Consider the following 14,800-nt stretch of genomic DNA (forward strand, 5'->3'; position numbering starts at 1 on the left):
TATACAGCCCAGAAGGAAGAATTATCGAAAAAGAACAGTAAGGAAAAAGACTCATAGCTTGCTCCTCGGAGCATCATTCTTCAAAACGTTCTCGTTCCACGGATACGGGTCGAAGACCAAGTCGTTGACGGGGTTTTCTTGGCTCGCACGCCGGAAGAGGTCGGGATATACTTCGCCGTCGTACCGACCGAGACTGCTGTCGAGTTGCCAGTCGGGGATCTTCCATGCATCCACGAGTCGCACGGCGTGCGGGCGGACCTCGTCAAGAAGCTTCATAACGGCGTTGGTCCGAGCCAGGCCGATCTGGCGGGTGGTGACGGCGCTCGAGGTGAAGAATTCGGATGCTTCGCGCTCGAGTGTGTGAAGGGCGTGCAGACGGAAGAGGTTGTGTAGGAGACCCAGGGTCTCCGAGTCGACGGCGGCAGCAAGCTGAGGCGACGAGACGGCTTCGTAGAAGTTCTTCACGACCAGGTACTGCGAATGTGCGGTCGACAGACGCCAGAAGTCGACAAGAAGACTGTTCCACGAGCGGTTCTCGACATCGCGGTGCTTGAGGGCCTCGAAGGTGAGGTGTGCTGTCCGCCAGGCAAAAGCGGCGACAATGTCACTGTCAACCTCGAGCACGTCGAACGATGCGCCCTTCTCCCGGCGATCAAGGTAGCTCTGGAGGATTTGGCACGTGTCATTGTTGGGGGCCTTGCCGGACAGCACTGCGCGTGCGGATTTGAGCAACTGCAACCGTCAGTAAGCAAAGTCCATGGATTCAAAAGGATTGTGACTTACGTATCTTGCAACTTGCTGAGTCAACATGTAGTTGTCACCCTCCCAGGTCAGAGTAGGCAGGTAATCCGAATACCACGGACCGATACCACTGTAGCTGCTGTATCCGTGTCCACCGCAAGCACGGCGGCAAACCTCAAGACCTTCACCAGCGGTAGTACTGGCAAGAGCCTTGAGACCGCAAGAAGTAGCGTGGAGGTCGGCAAGCAAGTCTGCACCAGCGCGCAGCTGCTCAGGGCCAGCACCACGACTGTCCTGGTCAGGTTGACTGGCCGCCTTCATGCGGTTCTGGTTCTCCTCGTAGAGCTTCATCATTCCCCGACCAGTGAAGTGCAACGCGTACATAGCGGCCAGGAGGGGTAATAGACGGACTTGGACCATCTTGTAGTTCAATACCTGGTTCTCACCCTTTGGTTCGGTGGCCTCGCGGTCCTGGAACTGTCTCCGAACAGCACAATAGCGGACGGCAATGGTGACACCGCGGGCGAGGACACCACCAGCCTGAAGAACGATGCTGGAGCGCACCCAGGTCATGGTACCATACAACAGCGATGGCGACGCGGGACGAACGTATTGGTTGGTTTCTTTGTCGACACGCGTGAAGCGGGCCAACATGTTGACATGGGGTATCTTGTGGTTGTTGAAAAGGAGGAAACCGTTGTCCATGGTGCTGCAATAGTCAGTATACCTGCAAAACTTGGTGAATCGTGGAGTACTCACTTATATCCGAATTTAGGTCCAATGTCACCGACGTAGACGTTCTCCAAAGGTTGGTGAGTCTGCATATCACGGATCTGAACGACGAACGGGTGAGGACCAAGGTTCTTGCCGCCGACGTAGAGCTGTGCCATGACGACAGCATGGTTGGCCGTCCGTCCGAGCGAGCCAATCCACCATTTCGACGCAGTCAGGGTCGGGCTGTTGATGGTGAAGGTCTTGTCATCGGGATTATACGTAGCTGTGGTTTCCAAACCACGAACATTCGAACCATGGCCCAATTCAGTTTGTGCGTAGCATCCAACGATCTCGTACTTTTGCGCGCGTTCGAGGAAAAGCTTGTGTTGTTCTGGTGTTCCTTGTTCCCGCAGCGTCACCTATAGCGTAGGTATAGCAGTTAGCCACCGTCATTCTACGGACGAATGCGAATCTCAACATACCAAGAACATAGTCGAGTGCAGGCCATACGGCGTTGGTTCACCGACCAGCTCATTCGCCGTGAGAACCTCCTCCGTCGTCCATTTGTACTGCTCCGCCAATTGCTGCAGTCGCTTCCCCTTTGCCAATGACCGTTGGATGCGATCCACGCGGCCCAGGGAGTGGTTCTGCGACTTGTCAAAGACCTTCTCGGGTTGCAGGAGCCCCAGAATCCGCTGTTGCCGTTCCAAAGCCGCCTTCGTGTGCAGCAATTCTGCGAGTCTGTCCACTGCGACGTTCGACTGGGCGCGTTCATGTGCGAGCAATTCCGCGCCTTGCGGGCCGGCGGGCTTCAAGGCCTGGACCCAGGCGGGGGGAGGGTTTGGCATGATGACGATGGGCAATTGAGGGCGGTGATAAAGGGGATTACACGAACACACAAAGGACGGATGACAATAGGGTGAGAAATCTGGGGGATGGAGAAAAGATGGAGGACGGGGTTGATAAGAGTAAGAACAGAGCAGAAACACGGGCAGATGAATTGCAACTCTTTGACGTTGATGACACTCGGCCGAGGATGAGCGGATGTCCCAATGCGGTAATTGCCTCGGCTCGGGAGCAGTCAGCCATATCCGCGCGTAGAAACGCTTGTCCGCAAGCTCGGGAAAGGCAGGCCGGAAGGAGGCTCATGATACAGCCAGAATACAGCCAGAACCGCTGCTAGATACCCTGCAGTCGGAGATCCCCGGTCCCGAGTCATGGCCAGCCGACCGAAATCGGCCACGAAGCAGCAGCTGATCCGAGGCTGTGTGTTATCTGATAATCAAGATCTGCATATGATGCATCTTCTCTCCAGGTGCAGAGTACAGTGCTTTTGTTTGGATACATTTACTGTAAATACAAAGAGTATGGAAGTAAGATCGAATTTGGGAAATATAGTGGATTACTCCCCCCGGTGGATCTTGCTCAACCGCGGCAACCCCAGCCATAATATCAGGATCCCCCCGGACAACCCCAGAATAAACGGCTGGAGCACTTTCACCCCTTTCGACTGGGCAATAGCCCCCACGGCAAACGGAAGCACGGCCGCGCCTCCCCCACCAAATGCGGCAGCAAATCCGATCGAACTCACATGCAAATGCCGTGGCAAGAGTTTTGTCGTCACCACCACCACCGCCGGGAATAGCGGGCCCAGAAAGAAACCTTGCAGGGCGACGGCCACGGCGGAAGCGTAAAACTGGGGGACTAGCCATAGGATGAGGCCAAATGCAATCGATAGAATAATGTAAGCCTGAGTATGGTAAGCAACGCCATCAAAAATATACGGAGCACTTGCATTGGATCATACCGAAACGGAGATTTTCTCTCCCACGCGAGGCGTCACAAAACCCAACGCCACTCTGCCGACTGTAATCCCGAGCCAGAAACCAGTGGCCGTCATACCACTGGCAAATGCGGGTCCGTGTCGCACTTGGGTCATAAAAGTCACGATCCATCCTCCCAGCGCGACCTCGACTCCAACATATCCCAGAAGGAATAAGGCACAGAGCCAGGTTACACGTGACGATGGATACGTGAACAACGCTTGTCGCAGGCCGCCCTTGTGATTCTCATTTTGTGATCGTGCGGTAGCTTGACGGAATACGGCGCTCGTGGATTTCCAAAAGGTAGCTGCGCACAGTACTATCTCGACCGCGGCACATGCAATCTGACCGGTTAGCATTGGCACTTTAGACATAATTGGGCTGACATACCATGATATAGTAGAAATAATACCACGGACAATTGGCCTTCGTGATGAGCGATGTAGCAGCCAATGGACTCAACACCGCGCCAGCACCATAGAACCCGTGCAAGAGACCCAGAATCTCATCTGCCCTGGCCATATTGCCAATCCACGCATTCCAAGCCGAGTCCGTGAGGCCATTTCCGAATCCTGCAAAGATGAAGGAGACTACCAGCACTGGATATGGCGGATGCAGAGAGTTGACAATATACGCGATCAAGTGGCATCCTGGAGCCAGCAGCGCGACTCCCCTCTGGCCAAAGGCGTTGTGGATGCGATTGTTAAACAATGCGGCAAGCACATATCCACCCAAAGGAGACAGAAATACCAGAGAGACAATAGTGTAACTGAGGCCATAATAGGATTCCAGCTGTGACAGTCAGTCGTCTTCGTGCTTTTGTATCGTTGTCCAGAAACGAAATGCGTCATACATAAGGGATCAAAGCCTATACCGGTCAGCATGTTTTCTTGCCATTTGTGACGATGAACATACACCATAAGCAGCATCATTTGCTCCCGACACGATGAAGCTCCAGAAGGTGGCTATGAGACGAGTGATGTTGTGTCGGGGATAATTCCATCTCTCTAGAGCATTGACAGCGGTCGCCGGAGGATCATCATCACCATTGATAGGATTTTCTGATTCCACAGCCTGTTCTGGTGTAGGCTGCACTTCAGATGGCCTATTATTCAGTTCCAATGGCGTCAAACAGGTTATAGCCATGGTGTCTGGTCTTCTCTGCTAATGTGTGTGCCTGTTTCCGCGAACTACGAAATATATATCCAACCCCGCGAACATTCCGTTGCCTGTCGCCAAGTCCATCCGTTGAAGATGCGGGGACAAGATGCCAGATCATTTCTCCGCTGCATCGGATTTCATTCTGGCCATGATGATTGGACCAATCCTTCTCCTGACGGGCTGTTTCTGGGGACCGGCAAATCCTCGGGCTTGGCTGGTAGATCAAGGGTCTATTGCGTCGATGATATTGGCTGCCTTGTGGCTATGGACAGATGGAAGTTGTTGAGAGGTTAGTCACAGGCCTGCTAGGTTATCCATAAGAAGAAGAGGCTATCGAGAAGTCACGACGCTCAGAGCACATGACCGGCTTTCACATGACAGACCAGGAGGCCCACTTTCACATGAGGCTCACCACTCCCAGGTTCAATCACGGGAATTGGATAGTAATCAATATTCAGACGGAGCAAGGGAAATAAGTGAAGAATTTAGGGGTTAGTTATCGAGCCATCCAAGCAGAGAGGTCGACAAACAAGGACGATGGCCTGATGCGGTATCCAAATACCATTGGAAAGAAGACGATCACCATATAGACAATATATTCAATTGAGAGGCAAGTCTCGCAAATATGGTCAATTAAATACATTAAGAAGCAATATTAATATGTACCGCCAATTCCATACAAACTCCGTAACGATGAATGGGTATTCGAGTCGAGAAAAAGAAACGCGTCCAACCATTAAAAATACCGGAAAGAAAAGAAAGAGCAGGCATGTTTACTGAGCATGTATGGCCTGCTGTTGTTGTGGTTGCCGCTGCTGCTGTTGCGGTGTCATGCCCGATCGCATCACCGGTGATTGCTGGACCTTTTCCCAATTGTGCAGCATCCCGGTGTTGACAGTCGACAAGCGGACTTCTCCGCCGGCACGAGCGACCATCTCCTCTTCGTAGGATGAGATGGCATCTGCCTGGGTTGCTTTGCCGGAAGCAAATTGCTTCACGGCCTCTGCCAGTTTAGCAGCGTCCGTGATGGAATGGTTGAGGCCCTGGCCGCGCTGGTACGTCATGGCATGAGCCGCGTCGCCAGCCATGGTGACTCGCCCTCCATGATTGTCCCAGCGGTGATCCTTTGTGCCTGGATCGAAATCCGACAGACCCATGTACCAGACCTGGTGGTCGTCCGGTAACCACTCGAACGCACTTTTCCACGGGTCAGTGAAGCACCTGGACAGTTCCTTCACTTGCTGCAACCGTTGTGCATTGGTCCAGTTGGCCGTCCGCTCTTGTTCCTCCAACGGGGAATGCCATGAGATGTAGAAGAAAAAGGTCCATGTCGTCGGGTCATTCGGATCTTGGATGTCGTGCATACCGAAGAACGAGAAATAGCCGGCCGGGTTGATGCCCGCGAGGTATAGAGGATGAAGTTTGCGCAAGTATCGAGCCCGGTCAGCGCTGTATCGCGCTTGGACGAAGGTCGCACAGTACGGAAGACGTTGGGTACTGCCGCTGCTGGGACCAATGAGCGTTTGTCGCAGGGTTGAATGAGCGCCGTCAGTCCCAACGACCAAATGCGACGTGATTGATGTACCATCTTCGAACCATGCCGTGGCAAACTTTCCATCCTCAGAGTATTCGATAGAGCGCAGCTCTTTCCCGTAGCGAATGTCTAGTCCTTCTGCGAGCAGACCGCGGAGTTTGCGACGACGAAGACGATAGAAATACTGGACGGGGATCGAGGCCATCATATCACCCGATTGGGCATTGTAGAAGTTGAGCGAATCGTGTTCGGCGGTGGGCGCATGGGGGTCGACCTGGACGGATTGGATGCGATCCCACATATGGTCGGGCACAAGAGATCTCAGCGCGGATACACCCCAATGCAAACCCATATTCCAGTCGCGTGAACGAGCATCCAAGCAATCATATTTCTCGACGACCACGCAGGGAATCCCGGCCTGGAATCAGGTACATCGTTAGTGGATGTTGCACGGCAGATAAATAAGCAACGCATTAAAAATGAAGAAAAAAAATAAAAAGAGCAATGCATAAAATAGCATACCTTTGTCAATCCTTGAGCCAGCGCTAGACCCGTTGAGCCTGGAGATGGTCAGTAACAAATTCTGTATATCAATTTCACGGTCGCATACCAGCACCGACAATCAGCACCGTGGCGGAATTAGGGTCTGCATGATTGTATTTGCGCATGACAGCCGCCCAGAGATTCCTAAAAACGTTCATCGAACGTTGACGACGATGAGAAGAACGAGGGAGAGGGGAACAGGGGGATTGAGGAGAGGACGACATGGCGAAGATTGAGCCAGCAGCAGTGAAGTTACGGAGGAGAATACATAAGTCAGTGAATGCTCAGTTATCCTCAGCCGTTAGTTTCAAGTGAATCAGTCGCCGATAGAGCGGGACTGAGGAAAGAGAGTCCGAGCATCCTTAACATCAGTCCGTCTATCAGTCCGGTAATAAGTAAGAGTCCCAAGAGCCGGACATAGAGCCGGGACAGACTTTGAGTGTTGACGGCATATTGCATGGTCTCCAGGCAAACCCCTTCAGCCGGGTTTAACCCATCATGCAATAATCATGTCTCGGTGCACATTAATTCCCACTATGGCAAAGTGGAGATGCGATGTCCACCTTGACTCGTGGCCACGGGGGGGCTTGTCTGCGGGTTCTTCAGCCATCGGAGCTATGTATGGTGCATTTTCACAGCGAGCGGGTCTGCATTCGTGCACCGGCGTCCAGGATCGGCTGGAATAAAGGAAGATGAATCGCGGAAGAAGAGCAGAAGGTTCGACCGTGGCTTGAGAGGGTTTTCTCTTGCAGAGTTAAAAGACCGACAGGAGATGGCCGAGGGGGTTATGAACCGGTACTCCCGTATATATGAACACTGTTCGGGGCATAACAGAAGTGATACGCGATACGCAATAGTGGCTGATCGCTCTTGATAGTATTGCTTATTTTCCACTGATCTCGTATTATCTCGTGTTCTCTTTTTCTATTTTGCCATAACTATTCTCCTCCCCGATTCAGTGAAGAACGTCGTTGTTTGTCGTCAAAGTTTGTGCCACCGGTGGAGGGAGAGTCAGGTGACCGGCGCTTTCAAACTCCCCAACTCGCCTCGCATTCTTTCTTAATTCAATTCTTTGTTGAATACCATTATATTCACACCTCTATTGATTCAATTGTTCACCTCGTGGCTACGGAGCGCAGATCTTCGTCATGACGGCTGCTCCTCCCCCTAGGCGCTCCAACTCCTCCACTCCGACCCGGGATAGTAGTAATAATGCTCCGACCACCAGCGATTCCTTCTATCCCGCCACCAGCGAAGACTACGACGACGAAGGCCTGGAAGAGGTGGGATACCGGGACGATGATTTGGACTCTGCGTACGGCGACGATTCCTTTATCGGGGACGATACCAAGACCCTGTCCTGCTATATCACCGACTACCGCTTCGAATACGGCCGTCGCTACCATGCCTACCGCGATGGTGCTTACTGGGTATGTTGGGTTGAATACAAACAGGGAAGAGAAGGTGCTGACAGAACAGGGACCCAACGATGAAACCGCCAACGAACAGCAAGACGTCGCGCATCACATGTATTACCTGACCCTCGATGGGAAACTCCATCTCGCCCCCTTGAAGAACCCCCAAGAAATCCTCGATGTCGGCACCGGCACCGGGATCTGGGCCATGTGAGTTATCAACGGAAATTGTACCGATCGGAATCGTGAACTGACGATCCGATCTTCTTCGATTGCAGAGATATGGCCGATGAATATCCCAGCGCCAAGGTCACCGGAGTCGACCTCTCCCCGATCCAACCTTCCTTTGTACCCCCGAACTGCGTTTTCGAGATCGATGATATGACCTTGCCTTGGACCTACTCTCCTAACCAATTCGACTTTATCCACATCCGGGAGATGTTTGGCTGCATCCCCGATTGGGACGAGTTTTTCCGCCAATGCTATACGTCTCTGCGGCCTGGAGGCTATGTTGAAGTGGTGGAACACTCGGTTGAGCCGACCTCAGACGACGGTAGCGTGGGACCAAACCATTTCTACCGGCTCTGGGGCGAGACGGTCGTGCAGTCCGGAGTCAAGTTTGGGAAGACCTTTACCATCTGGAAGGAGAGCGCAGAGCGCCTCAAGCGCGCTGGTTTTGTGGATGTGGTGGAAGTCGACTACAAATGGCCTATGAATGGGTATGTTCCTTGTTTTCCGGGTGTAATCACGATTTGCCACTAATGACGGTGCAGCTGGAGTTCGGATCCCAAAATGCATGAACTGGGTCGATGGAATCAGTTCCGACTGCACAACGGCGTGGAAGGTTTCATGCTGCGACTACTCACCTCGACACTCGGCTGGCCGTACGATCGCGCGCAAATACATCTGGCCCAGATGCGAGCAGCGTTACGAGACTACAAGACCCGTGCCTACCTCCCCGGAACAATCGTCTACGCCCGCAAACCGGGATCCTCTGTGCCGTGCAGAGATTAAAGTCGCGGGCGGCTTTCTTCATTTCCTCTTCTTCTTGAATATCCCTTTATGATCATATTTTAATCATCCGGTCGGCGAGAGTCTGTTTTGTTGTTGGAGGATTGCGTCTTCCATATATATATACCCCTGATGCATACCATGTCCGTCATGAAATGTGCCATACTTGAGCTGCCATTTGTGTGTACTTATGCTGTATTTATGTTTGCATGTTCTTTTAGACCTGAACATTGACTGTCCAGAGTAATTTCATCTTCTTTTCTTGAGTCTGCGGGAAATGGCCACACGTGACAATCCAGGGACACGCGATGTACAATTCAGTTCGAAATCGCGGAAGTGAACCGCTCGTATTCAAAGACGCCTTACTGCGCCTCCACGCGCCAACGCGACTACCGGTCACTAATGGCTCTTCTGATTCGCGGAATGAGACGATCAACATCAATGCGTCTGTAGCGGCTAGCACACTGGGGAGACGAGGCTGTTCCCCAGGACTCCCCCTGTTTTCTACAGTAGATAAGGCTGGCATGGCCAATTTCTTCTGCAGGAGAGAGTCCTTCACAGCTGATTCTTGACCATCAAGGTTGACTGGATTTCTGACCATGGAAAGAATTCACAACCCGTTCCCCGCGTCTTTGCGCTGTGCGTCCCCATATTCACTGCAGAGAAAACTTGTCGAAGAGATTGCTGATTGTTGATATCGTGCGACACCAGGCGAGAGCAAAAAGTCCATGCGAATCCTCGAGTCCTTTATTCGGCCATCGTCCCTTGGTAGTCCGGGGTTATCGCTCCCCCCTCATGTCCTGGAGAAGGCAAAGGTACTGAGCTTTTGCGGCACACTTATTGAGATTGGCTGAATTAACGGTTCTGCAGGGTTTAGTTGTCTTCACCGTCTTCCGCGTCGGGTTCTTGGGCTCAGCTCGATTCGGATCAGGGGTTATGGTCGCTCGTCTCGACGATGGCAGCTGGTCGTCTCCATCTGCAATTGAAATACTTGGGGGTGGATTCGGGGGCCTAATTGGCGTCGAAATGACCGATTTCGTTTTCGTCCTCAACGATACCTACGCCGTCCGGACATTCTCGCAGTGTGGAAGTGCATTACTGAGTGCCAACCTTTCGACGGCATTCGGACCAGTTGGAAGAAGTGTCGAGGTGGCTGGAGGAGCAAGCACGAAGGGTGCAGCAGCGACGTTCGCATACTCGAAAACCAAGGGGATATACGCGGGAGTGTCACTCGAGGGGGCTATCATGATCGAACGAAGAGGCGCCAACCGGAAGCTCTACAAACAGAAGGTCAAAGCATCGCAAGTGCTGACGGGTGCTGTCGCGCCGCCGCCGGAAGTGAAGCCGTTGATGGACATACTGGCCCTGAATGTCTTCCATCCGAAACTCGAGACCCCGCCGTTGTCTCGTGAGATGCCACCCGATGGGACGGCCGAAGCACCGGAGAATCAAGTCTCAGAGCTGCCCACGGAAATATCTCAACCGGTGTATGAACTGGATGCTGGGCCAGCTCCTACGCCTCCTACGCCTCGCGCTATCCAGTCGGAAGCATGACGCGCGCATCGTTGTGATTTCATTTACCGTATTATACCCTGTTGTGTCTTTTATTTCGTCTTCTGACTGAAAGAGATTTCTGTATATTATGCCATGCGTAATAGACGTGATGAGTATGTATACCAGCTTTATCCCCAGGTAAGCAACGCACTTCCAGACCTGGACGCGTCATTCTGACCCGTAGTAGGGTTTTGCAGAATTCCTCAAACGGGACAAACAGCAGGCAACAGACGGACAGGGACCAGGTTATTCAGGCATCAGTGGTGGCGAGTGCAATCCTAATTGGTGAATTGGGATACTTGTGCAACCCTGATGCAGGAACAGCAGGCAGCGATGTCGCGTTTTCTCTTTGGGCGGTGCTTTCAGGTGACCGGGCCCCTACTTCTTGCTGTTATATAACGTCCTCTCTTTCCATAACCATACTCTCTTCTTTCATCGTTTGCATCCTCATAACGGTATCAGCTTTTCTTCGACGTTCTCCATCAAGTCCATGATCCTTCGCCATGTTTGACCAGGCGATGTCTGACTATGACGATGACAATGGCTACGGCTACTCCTACCGTGACCGGAAACCAGATCCCAAGAAGGATCGCGTCACTATCGCCTGACAATCGATGAAATCGAGAACGACATGGAGAAAGCCCTGATCCGACTATGTCTGGGGTCCCTGGTTGGAGCCTTGCTCATGTACTGATGTGGACTTGATAGAACTGCAAGGTTGATGCCTGCATGTACTGGCTTGCCGCCCAAGTCTACCGCTTCAATCTTGATTACCGTGTCCATTGGCGTCAAACTGGACCAGATTGGGATAAATTCCAGAAGGAAAGAAGGGAGCGAGCCGTGAAGGATCTCCAGGACAATTAATCCAATTTGGAGAACGCGGAGTCCAAGAGTTGACTGTCAGCGCGATGGAGGACCGCGTTTGAAACCCCCCACTCAGGGGCAAACCTGGACGAAGATGAAGTCAAAAACAAACATCGAGGCTAGAATAAGGCGAAGACAAAGATAGCCTCTCCCCCAATCTCTTTTGGATATGCTGGTAGAGGAATAGTATCGGCAACGGATTGGTGCTCATCGGCCGGTCCCAGATGTTCGCAATGCGTTTGTCGAGTCTTGTGTCGCCAGTTGAAGGGATTTATAGAACGCAAGCAAGATACGGCCTCACTTGCCTGTGGTAGTGCTATCCCCATCGTGGGGACAAGCGAAACTGACCCAACTTTTGCTCCAGTAAGTATTTTCTGGGCAGCAAGCACTGGTTCGACCGCGAATAAATTGGTTCTTCCAGTCCATGGAGCTGCTCCAGAATCCAGTACGGATGTACTGCAACGATTGATTGCCAGCTGTGACTTTACGAGCTTCGGCCGGGGAAACGGGGATGTGGTAGACCCTGAATACCGCAAGACCGTCTAACTTGACCCGGAGCAATTTGCTACCAGTTTTCACCCGTCCGACTACGGGATCATTGAGTACATTGAACATATCCTCCTCCCCAGCAGCAGAAACGTGGACCTGCGCAAGCTGCATGCAGAACTTTACAAGCTGAACGTGAGTTGAAATACCTCTTTTTTAGCCTCCAATTAACTAATTATCCCGCTCCAGGCCTACTCAGGACCATCCGGCCTTTTCTGCAAGCATGTCGACACACCTGGTTGCCTTCCATCTTCCTTCAAGGGAGGTGATTTGGCCGTGCAGCACGATGGCCAGGAATTCAGATATGACTGGAGTGCCAAAAGTGAGACAACCATCCAGCAAGTGGCGTTCTACAGTGACTGCGAGCATGAAGTCAAGACTATCACGGAAGGCGATCGGATGACGCTCACTTATAACCTCTATGTCACCGAGCTGTGACTCTCTATGAGCCCCAAGTCCTGAATCGGAAGACGCTTCCCTTGTATGACTGGATCAAGGAAACCCTGAGAAGGTCCAATTCCATGCAAGACGGTACGTCTCTTTCTCCCGTTTGGCTCACTCTGACAAGTAGGTACTAATTCTGAAGTAGGTAAAATTCTTGCGTTCCCCTGTTCTCACGCATATCCCAAAGCTGAAGAGTACGGTCGGGCTCAGCTTCCCAGGGTGCTGAAGGGAGCAGACCTGGTGCTTTATTCCGTTCTGCGCTCTCTTGGCATAGATGTCGCCATCTTGCCAATCCCCGAGAAAGACGGACAGTATGGAATACAGAACCAGGACCTCGGGATTATGGATGGTCACTACGGTGGGTGGTACAGGACTACACCTCCAAGTACCTGATTAAACAACTGGAGAGTGAAGAGGGCCGGAATGTTGAGGAAGAGGAACTGGGATTAGTGAACTCCGACGATGGCATCGAAAATCCCGAACAATATTGGAAGAAGTTGGGGATGATGAGACGTGTTTCGGGAATGGAGGAGCCGCGGCGATTCGCAAAGTGCAAGATTCCCATTCAACCAACTCGTTTCTTTGACCACGGGGCGTCATTACTCGGGAAGCGCGTCCAGCCGTACATAACAATCGATGCTGAAGTTTGCGAGAATATGGACTGGGACGAGGGAGGATTATTGCACTCAGCTAGCTTGCATACGGCAATCAGTACTACAAATACTCAGTATTGCTGCATGGCCCTCCTTGCGGTGATATCCCCGGTAGAGAAGAGAAATATTTTTGCTTAAGCCGAAGATTGCCGATGAAGCTAGGGCAAGGCGAGGCATACGGACAAAAGAGAGATGCTCTATGCAACGTTGCGTACGAGGACTTATGGCTATGGGAATATTAGTTTTATTATTTAGCTTAGTAGCTTCCAATGGTATCCTATCGTTGTGTATGCTACAGACATAAATACCACGTGACGCGCCGGTTCGGAGTTCCGAACACGCGAACCGCCATTCCCGAACCTCTCGACATACAAGGACGTTGAAATGAACGCCAGGACAAGCCCTTCGAGAAAGAAGCAACGTGCTCCGCCCCGTAAGAAGGCCTGCAATAGCTGCACGAGATCCAAAGTCCGCTGCGATCTCGAGAGACCGGCCTGTTCAAGATGTCGATCACGAGGCCAGAACTGCGAGTATCCGGCCAACGAAGGCCTGAGCCCATCTGTTGAGAGCACTTCGTCTATGATAGAACTCGATACAACAGTACTCGGAATTCCGCGACTGGACCAGATCACGGACGCGCCGGTTGATTTTCCTTTTGGTGCAATCACAGCCGCTCAAAACCAACCACAAACAAGACCGGAGCGGGACAAAGAGACCGAGTTTGACCTGCAAGTAGTCGAATTGGCACCTAGTGCTAATGCTGGAGATATCCGGGATCGTTGGCTGAGGCCTTACGTCCTACCTCTTACAGAAGGCGAAGAGATCCCCAAAGCGTATCATCCGTTCACCTTGCAGTACATCGCACGGATATTATGTACATATCCTCGTTGTATGCAGAAGGACGGGGGACTTCCTCCCATAATTCATCGCGCGCAGATAGTGGGGAGAGAAATGCCCCGCGCGCTTGCAAACTGCTATAGCTTGGTGCGGATGTGGGAGCAGGCGGTCCCCGGGAGCGAGACAATGGTGGTCAGTATTGTAGAGAATGAGATGCGACGGTTGGCTGAAGAGGTACGCTACGGGCTTCTCCTGTGCTTCGCTAAGCATTCGTTCTAATCTGTGTAGCCTCCGAGTCCTTATGACTACGAACTTCTCGCAGCTTTCCAGGCATACATGATCTACTCGATTATGATGTACTTCACTCCTATTGGTGGTCCCTCCGTCTTGAATGACCAGGCTATGATGACTCTCATGGAAATGGCTTTTCGTACCGCACGGAATGGCCTCTTCTGCACCGCTGAACTCTCTCGATCGCGGCCGAATTGGGAATCCTGGATTGTGGCATCTACTAAACGCCGGGCTATTCTGGTCATGTACCTTTTCAGCAGCGTGTACAATGCTGACCGTCTCCTGCCAAATTTCGTTGCTGAAGAACTACGGGGATTGTACGCTCCGGAAAGCAGGTCATTATGGGATGCCGTTGACCGCGAAACATGGACCAAAGAGTACGACCGTCACCTGCTCGACTGGGAAGACGGAATGCTGGAAATTTCAGAGTTGTGGAGGTCAGTAGAGACTTCCTCTCCACCACGACGGAGGAGAATAGAGCGCTGGGTACAGACGGTGGATGAATTCGGGATGATGATATTCGCCGTTTGCGCCCATATCCATGGATGTTGATCTCTGCTCGGAATTCCGAGTACAATGACGCAGCCAAGAAATGTGGCCAATCATCTACTTGGTTGTGTTCGGAATTCCGAAGTGGATGTCACGCCAAGTATGGCGTCGCTATTATTT

At 52.1% G+C, this 14,800-nt stretch overlaps 8 protein-coding genes across 8 annotated transcripts; 5 read left to right on the forward strand and 3 right to left on the reverse strand.

Moving 5' to 3' along the window:
- Positions 1-51: 51 nt before the first annotated feature.
- POX1 (fatty-acyl coenzyme A oxidase) lies at positions 52-2,303 on the reverse strand (the record flags this gene model as incomplete). The annotated part of the gene is made up of 4 exons (XM_043282268.1): positions 52-732; positions 784-1,450; positions 1,501-1,874; positions 1,938-2,303. The coding sequence occupies 4 exons, from the start codon at positions 2,301-2,303 to the stop codon at positions 52-54; spliced, it is 2,088 nt and encodes a 695-aa protein (XP_043139664.1).
- Positions 2,304-2,857: 554 nt separating this feature from the next.
- Positions 2,858-4,424, reverse strand: ACHE_61029A (putative MFS transporter; the record flags this gene model as incomplete). The annotated part of the gene is made up of 5 exons (XM_043282269.1): positions 2,858-3,205; positions 3,263-3,622; positions 3,669-4,070; positions 4,132-4,146; positions 4,194-4,424. 5 exons carry the CDS (start codon positions 4,422-4,424, stop codon positions 2,858-2,860), a joined length of 1,356 nt encoding a protein of 451 aa, XP_043139665.1.
- A 788-nt stretch (positions 4,425-5,212) lies between these two features.
- Positions 5,213-6,740, reverse strand: ACHE_61030A (FAD-dependent oxidoreductase; the record flags this gene model as incomplete). The annotated part of the gene is made up of 3 exons (XM_043282270.1): positions 5,213-6,391; positions 6,496-6,533; positions 6,584-6,740. The coding sequence occupies 3 exons, from the start codon at positions 6,738-6,740 to the stop codon at positions 5,213-5,215; spliced, it is 1,374 nt and encodes a 457-aa protein (XP_043139666.1).
- A 924-nt stretch (positions 6,741-7,664) lies between these two features.
- On the forward strand, positions 7,665-8,945 carry ACHE_61031S (uncharacterized protein; the record flags this gene model as incomplete). Its single annotated transcript, XM_043282271.1, has 4 exons — positions 7,665-7,946; positions 7,996-8,141; positions 8,210-8,650; positions 8,705-8,945. The coding sequence occupies 4 exons, from the start codon at positions 7,665-7,667 to the stop codon at positions 8,943-8,945; spliced, it is 1,110 nt and encodes a 369-aa protein (XP_043139667.1).
- A 596-nt stretch (positions 8,946-9,541) lies between these two features.
- ACHE_61032S (uncharacterized protein) lies at positions 9,542-10,496 on the forward strand (the record flags this gene model as incomplete). The annotated part of the gene is made up of 3 exons (XM_043282272.1): positions 9,542-9,581; positions 9,654-9,757; positions 9,813-10,496. The coding sequence occupies 3 exons, from the start codon at positions 9,542-9,544 to the stop codon at positions 10,494-10,496; spliced, it is 828 nt and encodes a 275-aa protein (XP_043139668.1).
- A 1,375-nt stretch (positions 10,497-11,871) lies between these two features.
- Positions 11,872-12,344, forward strand: ACHE_61033S (uncharacterized protein; the record flags this gene model as incomplete). Its single annotated transcript, XM_043282273.1, has 3 exons — positions 11,872-11,876; positions 11,933-12,041; positions 12,096-12,344. The coding sequence occupies 3 exons, from the start codon at positions 11,872-11,874 to the stop codon at positions 12,342-12,344; spliced, it is 363 nt and encodes a 120-aa protein (XP_043139669.1).
- Positions 12,345-12,427: 83 nt separating this feature from the next.
- Positions 12,428-12,743, forward strand: ACHE_61034S (uncharacterized protein; the record flags this gene model as incomplete). The annotated part of the gene is made up of 2 exons (XM_043282274.1): positions 12,428-12,437; positions 12,496-12,743. The coding sequence occupies 2 exons, from the start codon at positions 12,428-12,430 to the stop codon at positions 12,741-12,743; spliced, it is 258 nt and encodes an 85-aa protein (XP_043139670.1).
- Positions 12,744-13,387: 644 nt separating this feature from the next.
- Positions 13,388-14,683, forward strand: ACHE_61035S (Zn(II)2Cys6 transcription factor domain-containing protein; the record flags this gene model as incomplete). Its single annotated transcript, XM_043282276.1, has 2 exons — positions 13,388-14,074; positions 14,129-14,683. The coding sequence occupies 2 exons, from the start codon at positions 13,388-13,390 to the stop codon at positions 14,681-14,683; spliced, it is 1,242 nt and encodes a 413-aa protein (XP_043139671.1).
- Between the last annotated feature and the right edge of the window lie 117 nt (positions 14,684-14,800).

Source organism: Aspergillus chevalieri, chromosome 6 (genome assembly GCF_016861735.1).
Source record: "Aspergillus chevalieri M1 DNA, chromosome 6, nearly complete sequence".
NCBI lineage: Eukaryota > Fungi > Ascomycota > Eurotiomycetes > Eurotiales > Aspergillaceae > Aspergillus > Aspergillus chevalieri.